Source organism: Diuraphis noxia, unplaced genomic scaffold (assembly GCF_037042655.1).
Source record: "Diuraphis noxia isolate RWA-SAM2 unplaced genomic scaffold, SU_Dnox_SAM2 contig0002, whole genome shotgun sequence".
Classification (NCBI taxonomy): domain Eukaryota; kingdom Metazoa; phylum Arthropoda; class Insecta; order Hemiptera; family Aphididae; genus Diuraphis; species Diuraphis noxia.
The window spans coordinates 71,089,791-71,102,983 of record NW_028301712.1 but is presented as its reverse complement, the minus strand read 5'-3'; the positions used below and the strand labels follow the sequence as shown (position 1 = coordinate 71,102,983).

General features: G+C 25.4%; 1 protein-coding gene across 1 annotated transcript in view; it reads right to left on the bottom strand.

Annotated features, from left to right (window-relative positions):
• Nucleotides 1–13,193, bottom strand: part of LOC107173068 (carbonic anhydrase 2-like) — a 33,229-nt gene that overhangs the window by 9,561 nt on the left and 10,475 nt on the right. Inside the window, exons 2-3 of the mRNA XM_089218644.1 lie at nucleotides 4,777–4,845; nucleotides 780–944 (exon numbers count right to left, since the gene is read on the bottom strand). Coding sequence (XP_089074770.1) covers nucleotides 780–944; nucleotides 4,777–4,845 — 234 coding nt within the window. The remainder of the gene's footprint in view (nucleotides 1–779; nucleotides 945–4,776; nucleotides 4,846–13,193) is intronic.

Sequence of the window (13,193 nt, the reverse complement as noted above, 5' to 3'; positions counted from 1 at the left end):
CCCATGTAACATTTAATAATTGTATATACATTAATACACTACACTATATAGTCTTATTAATTACATATATATTTATCATTATCTTATAAACATTATTTTTATCGATCATATTGATAGTTATTCAATTTGTTTGGCCTCAACTTACAACTGTGTACAAAATAATTATATAGCACATGATAATCTTCCAATATACGGTTGTATCTGTTTCCATTACATATTGCAGTGATTGTACCTCCAATTTTGTGAGCAAGTACTTACATAATGTTCTACTTAATCTGGTAAGAGGTTTTATAATTAATTTATTGATTAAGAAAAAAAATACTAATGAATATGATAACTTAAAAATTAAAACAAACAATTGATTATTGTTATTCAGGGCCAGTCTTAGGGATCTATGCACCCTGGGCAAGGAAAATTAATGTGTTTTCTAGTTTAGGTTAAGTAATTGATTTAAACAACTAATATATAAACTCTGAATGCGCCCAACTCACCCACCCCTAAAACTGGCCCTGTTGTTATTAACCTATTTTAATGTCATTAATTAAGTTATTTTCTTAACAAAAAGTGAATCAGTGTTGTTTAATATGATAGATATCTAATTATAAAGATTTTGTAAGAAAAAAAATGTTCATATTGGTTTGTTATATAGTGTTATATACACTTGTATTGGTATTTCATTGTTTTTACATTGACTATTGTTGAAAAATCTTAGATATCATAATTAATTTGTTTTTTAAAACAAATAAAGTAAGTAAATAATATATAGCAAATGTTATTACCTGTATGTCCATTGTTTGTTATGGTTGTTGACGAGGGAAGTGTGTCAATATTGTGAAAACGCAAAAGTGGTAGATTTACTTTCGTTACAAGATTCTCTTCGATGTCAATTGGTGATTGATATTTTCCTGAACATGTTTTATACTCTGTTGCCCAATGAGAAGGATCTAAAATAACAATATTTATTATTTATGTAACTTAAATTAATACAGATGCTAAAAAATGTAGTACCTTGGTACTATATTATAAGAAAATGTCTAAATGATAAAATTAGGTATATTATGTAGTTTAACTAAATTGGTATTTATTTTCCAACCACTTAATAGATTATAATATACCAAAAATATACTTATTCAATATTTTTAGATTCTGAGCGGGTGATGAATGTATTGATTTTACCATGATGTGTGTTTTTTTTTGTGTCAGCCATCACGTTTTGGGGCAGTAAAAAAGCTCTGATTTTTTACTTCAGTACCTCGTTCGATCAGAAAGTGAATCTAGTTGGTACTTTGGAGTGTCAAAAGTAAATAATTCTTAATACTTTTCTAAATAATCGGGATAAACAAACTAAAAATTAAGGGAAAAACAGGAAATTTTACGTACAGTCAGTTTTCGACAAAATCGCTTTTAATTTTTGATGTAACATTTAAAAAAATGACCATTGATACATGCAATTTTCACTGAATATTTATATAGGCATTTTCTATATTTGATAAATTTTTCAAAATATTTAGATTTGTTTTGCGCTATTTACTGACATTTTAATTTTTCAACTTTTTTGGTTTTTTTTTCTATAAATATCGATAAAAATTTATTTGTTCGGTAGAAAAGCTTGAAAATTTAATACATGGATCCTATCATATTTTTACAATAGCAGTTGAAAAATAAAAGAAATGCTTTTTATAAGCATTTAAAGTTCAAATTTTGACTAAATACGTAAAAATTACGACAATGTTCAAATTATCTTAGATAGAAATTCATTAAAGTTTTTCTTTTTAATTCTAAGATTTGAAAATTTAATACAAGTCTCTTAACATATTGTTACAATAGCAGTTGAAAAATAAAATAAATTCGTAGTCACAATTTTTTTTTATAAGCATTCAAAGTTTGAGTTTTGACAACATATTATGTAAAAATCACAAAAAATCACAAATTATTTTAAGCTAGAAATTCATAAAAAATTTTCCTTTTATATTTTAGAATTTAAAATTTTTTTATAAGGCTCCTAACATATTTTTACAATAGCAGGTGGAAAATAAAAGAAATATATTAGCACAATTTTTTTTTACAAGCATTCAAAGTTTGAATTTTGACAACATGTGTAAAAATCACGAAAATTTGCAAATTATTTAAAACTAGAAATTCATAAAAAATTTTCTTTTTAAATCTAAGATTTGAAAATTTTTAATAATCTATAATATATTCTAGACAGATAAACCGTCTTCGCTCAGAATCGTCTTTCGTATACAATGATATAATATCATTGAATTCAAATTTAATTCCATCCATTACAGTAATCCACTTGTAACCTACTGTACAGCAGAGCGACATCCACGACTTACCCTCCTTTTTTTTTGTTTCCTCATATCATTGAGGTATTCGTCAAAAATACTTAACTATTGCTATTAAAGTTGATTCTATTTTAGATTATGTTTTCTATGGTTATTTATGTTATTATCATTTTAATAAAAATGTGTTTTCTCACGTTTATTACTTTAAAATTGATCACTTTATCAATATTTATTATTTTAAGCATTGGATCTAATGCATTAATTGTATGGGTTTCAAATACCTACATGCTACAGCCTAAAACTATGATTCTTTCTCGCCACTTGTAAACTCAAATAATTATACTCGTTATTTTGTGTATTCGTGCTTATAAAATTACTCAGTAAAATTGTGGTATTACAAAGTGTAGTTATGAATACATTGGTATTTGGTGTTACCAAATTTAGTGGATCCGAGGTTTAAAAAATACATAGAAAATGTAATTTTAAACTTATTTGATTAAGCCTTAAAAAAATGTTGGGATATTATTGATTAAAATACAAAATATTTAAAAACAATAAGCCATGAACCTTAAAATTGCTAAAAATATTTATTCCTAAAAACACTTATTTTTTAAGTGGATTTATATGTGTTTTAAAATCTACGAAAAATATATTATATGTATATCATATAACATGCATATAAGTAGTTTCTAAGAGCTTAAAGAAATATAAAGTTTGAAAAACTATAATAAAATTTGAATGTAAAACTTTATTACCTATTAAAGTTCAACATAAAATAAGTCACTATGTAATCAGGGATTGAAATAAAGCTTCTTAAATAATCAAAATAAGTGCTTAATAAATTTATATCTAATAAGAATCATAATTTATAATAACAGCAAAAAATGGTGTCCCCGCCCATAGAAAATAAAAATTATAAAAATAGGGTCTACCATCCCTCTCCCAAAAAAACCCTATGTCTATCTTCTCATACTAGGTATTAGAAAGCATACCTATTACAAAAATAAGAACTTTAAAATTTCATATTTCAAATCGTAGTAATATGAAATAAATTTTAATTATTTTCAATAATAAATTATCATTTATTATGGGTGCATTTTTTGACATTTAGTGAGGTACATGGTATATTTTGTAGTTTATTGTGTAATGTTTATATTTATGTATAATGTTTTATTATAACATATCAATATGTATACCTAGGTACTTAAATGTGAAGTATCAACTTCTGTCATCGTACCTCTGTTGTCTGTCCTCTAATAAATGTTAAGTTCAAATTACGATGTAATGTATATTGTATAGTGTATACAAATATACAATTATACAGCACCTATTTATTTTAGATTCTGATCAACAGTAGCAAGAAATGTATCAGTTTTACAAAATGTATATATCTGTTCATATTTTCTATGTCATCAATTTATATGTACCTGTGTTACACTTACCTATTTTTAGCAGTAGATATGTGCACCCAAACCCATTGATAATAATTAATAAACCATATTTAGAAAATAGGTTGGTAAAAAATACCTATATGTTCCTAAAGTTTGGTTACAACGATTTTGAACAACTGAAAAACAGTAAAATACGACCCACTCATATTTTTAGAAACTATGAAAAATTAATAAGTTAAGTTATTAATTATTTATAATTCCAACAGATACTATAGTTATACATTTGATAATATTAGGTTTTAGGTAGGTACTGTTGTTTTTACAGCTTCCTAAATTTAAATACTTACCTAAAGATTTTTTACCATGCAACGTTTTTTTTTAAATTTTAACTTTATGATTGTGTAAAATTAAAATTGTATGTTCCGATGTGTGAATTAAATAATAATAACTCATGTTTGATTGAAGTAGGTGTCCATTTTACATTCTTTAAATAAAATGTCTTATAAAACTAACTAAAGTTTTTAAGAAGGCATAAAATTATATGTGTTTAAATTTGATTGGTAGGTAGGTACTTAAATACTTTAAACTTATAAACCTAATATTAATTATAACTGTAATCGAAAAAACTGCGACGTTTGGTTCATAACATGGAATTCAACCAGGGTTCATTTATAAAGTACCTACATAATTAAAATGATACATAATCCGTATGATATTTATTCCAAGCATATATTTCTTCTACAAATTACGTAAGAGCATGTACATGATATATTGCTTTATTACGAACTAACTACGATGTATTTGCGTTTTAATTAATACTTAGTTAAGCTAACGACTTGCGATTAATCAGATCGATTTTATATATGTATAATATATTATTATGTACTATTTTTTTTCGTATAAACAATGTTGTAATAGATAATATTATATAATTCATCTGCAGGATTTTATTGGTTAATGATTTAATTTACATACTGTACATAAAAGACTCGGTCGTCAGTCAAAAAGTTTTACCTTGACCTTAGAATTTAAAAGTTTGGAATACGAACCATACACGATAATTAATAATAAGTTTATGAATAAACTATTGTTCTTACCAAGCTCTCCAGAATCGTAACCAAATGATTGTTCGTTTTCTCCGTGGCTTGGTGATCCGCATGTTAGACCTGTAATAAAATAATTTGCTTTAAATCTTTATAATACATTCATAATAATATATTTCCTTTCAAAACAGATTTTTGAAACGATTTTTGTTGACTAGACTCTATTCGCGTAAAATACCAGTAATATTAAGATAAACAATAAATATAATGTAATATATCTAACATATTGTGCTATCAAGCAGGTACCAACACATATTTACAAGAGGAAAATATTAATCCACTATCCACTAGATTTTATCTCAAAATGTCAAGTTGCAAAAACATAAATAATCTAATATGTATTTTAATGATGTATATATTGTATATAGAAGTACATTCCATTTAAAATTTAAATATGTATACCTATTTACTTATAGTTTGTGTATGAGGACATGAGGTACGACATGACCTACCTTTATATTATTTTAGTACGACTTTCACATTATAATTTTGTATACTAATAAAATCATCAAAATATTGCATAGTGTTCATTCAACGATTTTACATTATTTTCCTATAATTTTAAAACCAGCGTTAAAATGTAATTAAATTTATCTATCTCAATATTAAATACTTTCAAAAATATATTATAATTACTATATATTTATGTAATTATTACATGTAAGCGTGTTTAATTATCGTTGTGAAAATTATTATTGATTATCAACACTTTCAAACAATATTTAAAAAGTGATTTTTGATTTAGGTATGTTTGAAAGTTGATAAATAATTAAATTCGGACATAACACATCATAACACTTCTTTATTATGACCGGCTGTATAGGAAGGTAGATATATATATATATATAATAGTCAAGCGTACGAGTGTTCAATTGTCTATGCTAAAATTTTAAATTATATTGAACCAATTAATAATTTATCACGTTAATATTTATTAGTGGCGTCTGATGATAATAATATGATATTATATATGTTGATGAGTGTTTGTCGTCTAATATGTTATATTATATATATATAAACCATTTCATTATTCTTCGCGTTTTGCTAGTTAATAAATCAGTTTAGTGTAATATTGATTGCATATTATTGTATAGACATTAGACGCCGCACAGAATAAAAAAAAAAAAAACGCGATAAAAAGATTGTAGTCTGAGCGAGTAATTTTGATTTTCCAAAATGACCCTGTGTCGCTTTTTAAATGACATAGCTGTTATTTTATTTATTGATCGATCGCAATATGTGTGAATAATACACATGTATACGATAGGCAAACATCGCGGGGTTGAATTTGAATGAAAAAACGTGTATAGTCATGTACAACGAGTTAGTGGGACAATGAGGTTACCCAAGGCCCAAGGGCAACTATGTCGCAATCTTAGATCGAGAAAACAACAATGATTGATAGTTAAAGGATAGGTACTTAGTACTTACTATAATATAATGGCGTATAATGTATTAATTTAACGGAGACAAACTCTTGTGACGTTGTTACAGTGAAAACAAATGTGTGTACAGTACCGTATTTACAACCTGCATAAAATCTATGACATTAAAATGTCATCAGTACTCTACAGAAATATCAGGATAATCAGCAAGAGTCACTACTTCATTAGTTCATAAGGATTATTATAATTCTAACATTTTTATTGTAAATTTGAGAAGAATAGCAAAATTAAAATTTACAACGGTCAAAATCCCGAAGTTTGATTTGACATACGCTTTTTTAACTATAAAGTGAAATATATTCCGTTTGGACTTTATAGTTGATCTTATATTCAGTCTGATACACAATTACGCTAGCCATGACATATATACGGGGTGTAACAGTACTTACTATTTGACAAATATAGTAATATATGTAATGGAAATTTGTTAAATAGTCCTGTTACACCTTATATAAAATTATTGCATTAATAAAATTATTCAGAATTTTATTAATGTTAGGGAACTCAGATTTATTTCTTAAAAATACGGGACGTATGGGATCTCATATTCGGTAAATCATCATTAAAGTGAAATTTGAAATACAATTTTAAAAAAATGCAGACTTCATTAATTTTGTATTATGATAGATAAATATAAAATAAATTTAAGGTTTGATAACAAATTATAAACATTGATGGCTTATAAAAAAAATTAATATATTTTAGGATATCGACATATTTTAATAACAATAACGGTTACACTGAACTATTTAAAGTTTAAGCAAAACAAATGTTAACTGGATACATTTTTTTTTCAAATCACAAAAATATAACAAACCTACATGTCAAATCTATTTCATTTATACCTATAGTTGTCTTAGCTAAAACGTCAAAAAAAAAAAAAAATTATTTCATTTGCGAATCCGATTAATAAGGTATATTATATTAATTTATTATGTTCCGGAACAAATTGTTAACGGGTAAAATATCTATAGTTATTATGTAGGTAACTTTCAATCTAATTGTTATGTGTTAACTAACTGTTAAATCAACTGGAGGCGAAAGAGCGGTTCAATATAATATTATAATTTATAGTCATTGATACTAATTATACACCAATAAACGATTGAATGATCTATTTAATGAACGACGGGGGGGATAGGTATTAGCTACCTAGGCAATAGGTTTTAGTAACACTTTTGGATTATTAATACTATGTACGAATTTTTCTTTCAGTTTTAATATTTGATATTATGTTAATATTTGAGCAGTAGAATGTATACGGGTGACCAGAAATGGTATTATAAATATACCAAATAAAATGCTGTTATGAAAATCAACAAAAGTTTGCACTTTTGTGCTAAAAACAAAATTTTATTTTATATTTCATACATACAACTGATGTGTAAAATGTATATGTACAATAAAAATAATATATGGGTTAAGGGTTAATTTAAAATCATAGCTACAATTTCATACTCGGTTACATATTAATGAACGCATTTAATATAAACCAATTTTTTTAATTATAATGTAGTAATAAAATAGTCCTATAGCTTATCTAAAATAAATAATTGAGTATATTTTAATATTGATTGAGTACAATGGAAAGTCAAAATTGACTATGGTCAGTTGTATTCAAAATGATTTTGTTGCTATTGAAAATATGTCGTTGACACTTGAACATTTTCATCAAATATTAATATTACATTTTTTAAACATAGTATAATTCAAAAAAAATATCTGCGTCGTCTGTGTTAGACGTGGTGCGCAACCTTTTTTGATCCACGACTCCTCAAAATGATTTATTTTGATAATACGACCTACCAACATTATGTAAGTGTATAATAAAAATTTACTAAAACAGAATTGTACAATTTAATTTAATCTAGAAAATGTATACTTAAAATACTAAAAATGTAACAAAAAAAAAAAACATTATTTTACTAATAGCCTAATTGTCGATGTATTTTGATCAATAAAAAAAAAAAACTTTTTCATTTGGTGTAAAATTATTGGCGAACCCTAATAAAATTTCGCGACCCCCAGCTAGGTTGTGCACCACTGGTTTAACAGCTTGAAAATTACATACTGCAAAGTTTCTCATAAACATTACCGGAATTTAAAAAATTTGAACGAAATTGTACTGATGTTTTTATGAATGCCTGAATATTTGAAGTACTAAATTGAATTTAGTATTGACATACTAAGCTCAATCATTTTTGATTTATAATTTTTCGTTTGGTTAAAAAACTTGAAAATGTATTGCAAGGCTCTGTATAAGTTGCTATTTTTATAGTGTAATTAAAAAAAAAAAATTAAACGTAAATTCTCAATAATTTTTTATCATATGTTTAGTTTTTATATTTTTAACAAACAAAAAGTTTTCGGAAAGTAAATATATTTTTATGAGCGTTTGAAGTTCAAATTTTTATGACATTGAATATTCAACCATAAATTCATCGAATTCTCATTGAAGGATTTTCTTATTTTGTTGTAATTTAAAAATTATTTATTGCAAATACTCGAAACTTTCACAAAATATGTTTATTTAAAATATTTGTTTTGTTCTATAAGTAACGAAAAAAATTTTCACTGGGTTAAAAAAAGCTTAATATATAGGTAATTTATAAGTTGTAATGTTAAACTGAAATTTGATAAACTTCATCAAAATCACGATTATTTGTAAATTATTTTGTAGTTAAAAATGTTAATTTTGTATAGTTAAAGATTTATGGTTCAAAACAATCAGAGATATAAAAATAAATATTACATATAATATGTTTAATTAGGGTACCGATATTTTGATTTAATAAAAAGTTAATTAAAATGTATATCTAATACAATATTATTAGCTGGTAATGAAAATAATATGATCTATAGTTTAGCAAAAATATTGAATTTACAATAGACCTGCAGTGGTGGACAATTTGTAGCTTACGTCATAGTCGTATGCGGCTTGTGTTTTATTAAAAAAATCAATATTTACTTATTAACGATAATATAGGATAAAATTATAAAAATTATGAAATGTATTTATAAACATTTGGCTCTTGGTATCATTGTATTTATCCATATGGCTCGTGGACGTATTCATGTTGGCCACCCATGCAATAGACTATTCTTATATTATCTAAGTACTATAGACTATAGTATAGAGACATAGAGTGAATACAATTTATGGACAGTTGACTTTTAAATATAATAAATTAATAACTATTAAGTTATAGCTACCAGCTGAATATTATGTATAATACTTAATATGTTAATATATTTGCCACGCTATACTCTCATCGACCCCAGGAAGGTATAATTTATATTAAATTTAATATCCTCATAATTTATTCGATTCGTATTTGAATTTGATTTAACAATATATTTTAAACGTGAAATATATAATACATGATTTATACAAAATATAAATAATGCTTTTGTATTAAGTACGTCAAGTACGACTTAACTTACGTTAAGTATTTGTAGTTAATATACTTATCAAATGTGTAGGTATTTTAACAACCTTTTGTAATTAGATAGTGTTTTTTAAATTTTTTTATTCTGCACTTTTTTTTAGCTGCAAAAAGTATAAAATAATAATAATTTATAAATGGTATATTATTATTTTTCTCTATACGTGCCTATAATATACATAATACACGGAAGCCGGTCTAGATCAAAATCGTATTCATTTTATAATAATTTTTCGAGATAAACATCAAATTTATATTTTATAACATGCAGTATCAAATAGAATCACAAGGCCTCGGTTTCAAGAATATTTTCAATTAATTGCAATAAAAATTAGAGGTCATCGCACACCAAACATCGTATTATGTTTAATGTACAGGACGCACACACTGCACGCTGTACAGTTGCGTATCGTCACACAACCGATGTTATAGCAGAATGTGAGTTGGTCTTTGATATCCAAAAATCCTAATACATACTCCTGTACACATTTGAATTGGATTATTATTAGATGAAAATTCAGCCCATTGTGATTGAAAAATATTATATTTAACAGCATCACAATGGAAGTCCAATTGTCATGCGTGTATAAGGCAGTGGTGTGATGTTTTCTTGCGATAACAAAGAAAGTAATTTCGAAATGTATAATGCATTGAATTGTACATCGTAAAACCATTTAAGATGTATAGTTTAGGCGTTAACATAAGAATACTGGGTTAGTGTGTTCCAGTTTTTGGAACGGTTTCGGAACGGAGTATAACATATGACAACAGCACATTCTCCTTTTATCCTGTAGTATAATATAGACACGATAATCGCTTAGGAGAGGGATGTAGTTTTCACTATACGCTTATTAGAACTTGTCAGTAGTTATCTTTCGTATCATTTAAGGCAAGGCATGTTCCTCGCAATTATGGTTTTCGCATTTTATTTACAAAAATTTAATCTTCGAGTATAGTTTTTATATGAATCATGAAACTCACGTTTCGTTCTTTACATAAGCCTATGCATATTTTAATAGCAATTTACCTTGGAATTTGGGTGTGTGGTATGACCGGTTATAGTGGGGAGGAATGAGGATTGGACAGTCAACAGATTTTAGTTTCATTCTGATTTTTGTGGCTAAGTATATATATATATATATATATATATATATATATATATATATATATATATATATATAAAAAGCCACAGGACAATACATATAATTCCCTACTATAATAGTTTTCATACGTCGCTGGTTACCTATATACTTGACCAATCAATACTGAAATGAAAGATACCGATTTTTAATATATATTTTATATATTTAATATATAAATAATGATTGATGGTTGACATGTTAGTTTACTTGATACGTGTATTAGATAATTTCTTTGAAATTCGGGTACTAATAGGTATAGGTAAACTAAGTAATGACAAGTAAAACACTAATTAGATAGTATTCATTATTATTGTTCAATTTTATAGTTAGTTATAAGTTATAACCTATAATTTATATATATACAATATACTAGATATATCTATAAAACTTTGAATGTTGGTTTATTATCTAATGTTTTTTTATGATTACATATATTAATAGTTATACGTTGTACTAAAATTTTTTTGTTTGTATTAAGCGCATAGGTATTCGACGTATTATATTATACTCAGTACATATATATTAAAACTGCAGATTTGTACTTTTGAAAATAAAGCTTTTATAAAAATGTTATGTTATATCTTATATACACACACGTAAAGAAAAAATAAATTTTCGAAATCATATGAAATTAAATGTGGTAAGCGGTTATTAATAAACAATTTGTGATTTTTATAGACTTTACATTTTTATAGCTTATATTTGAAATAATCAGAGTAAAGAGACTAATTTATTCATTCTAAAATTCAAGACTTGCAAGATATTTAACTGAAATGAGAAAGTTTAAAAAACATATATATTTTATCATTTATAACAATTACCCAAAGATTGTTAATAAGACTGTACATTAAAAAATAAAAAGAATAAATCGTAAATCGCAATTTAAAAAAACTACTCCTACTTTTAATAATGTGTCATATTTCTGTGCTAAATTATTTCAACCGATTAAGTACAGGAAACATTTGATACACTCTAATTTCTGAACAATTATTAACAAACTTTACAAAGAATTTTAGTTTCTTTTATTGTTCCTATATTTTTATATAGGGAATGATGCAATTTATGCAATTTATTGAGAATAATAAAATACTATAATCACTCATTTTTATTCGGACAACGCTTACTAAAAAGTTTATAAATTTGACTAGAAAATAATCGTACGTTACATTGTGAGATTTGAATGATGTTATTTATAATTATTTTGGTTAAAATAATTGAAATGTATATACGAATACAACATAAACATTCCATCGAATTGAGTTATGTAGGGGACAATAATTGTTTTATTTTAACGATCAATTAAAATTTTGACAATATCTAAATAAAAAATATTAAATGTAAAGGTATAGCACATAATTAGACTTTCACTGAAAATTGTTCCCTGATTATAACATTCATCATTACTTTTAAATTTAAAATAGTTATATAAAATAGATGATTTGTATCTTTGATAAAATATTGAATCTCAAATAAAAAATAAAATAGGTACGTAATAAAGTTGATTGAAACAATAATAAGAATAGTTTTTTCTAATGAATAATAAATATTTTAAATATTCTGTTATCTATAAGTTAAATGCGAATAATGATCATTATTCTTATTGCCTATCGTAGACCATAATTCATAATCATAGACTTTATATATAGTTATATGGTATAACGATTATATACTCATACACCAGTCATCAATGGGACATGGCTGTATTACTAAAATTACGCGTGTCGGACCGAGATAGAGGGCGCTCGAAAGTGACTATATCACAATGATTTACTAATAGCACACGATAAAATAATTTAAAAAGAAAATCGGATGTGTCATGTGTGTATCAGTTATTTTTCAGTCAAGTCACTGTTATTCGAGCATTACGAACGTCCTCAACCTCGGAACTGATTTTAATTCACAGATGAGTCGGTCCATTAGTATCTATATCAGGTTTACTCATATAAATATACCTATAGATAGATCATATTTTTGTATTTTAATCATGAATTAAATAACGAATATTTTACGATTTGTTTACGTTGAAAAAATAACATATTACATAGCTGTAGATCGTTATCACTCATTAATGAAATGAAAATATTAACATTTATCTATGATTCAGGCATAACTACGTATAAATCAGAAAATATACCAAATGGATTTTAAATACCACCAATATCGTGTATATTATTAGATTATTATATAGTCATCACATAACATATACATGTATCCATGTAGGCATGTTTATCTTACATTTCTATATTTGTATTTTTAAATACAATTAGACAATAATACGTGGTATACTATAATAATGGATTTTTGCAATACAGGTACATTATTAATGGTAAAAAGGCGGGTAAGTCGTGGATGTCGCTCTGCTGTAAAACAGGTACGAG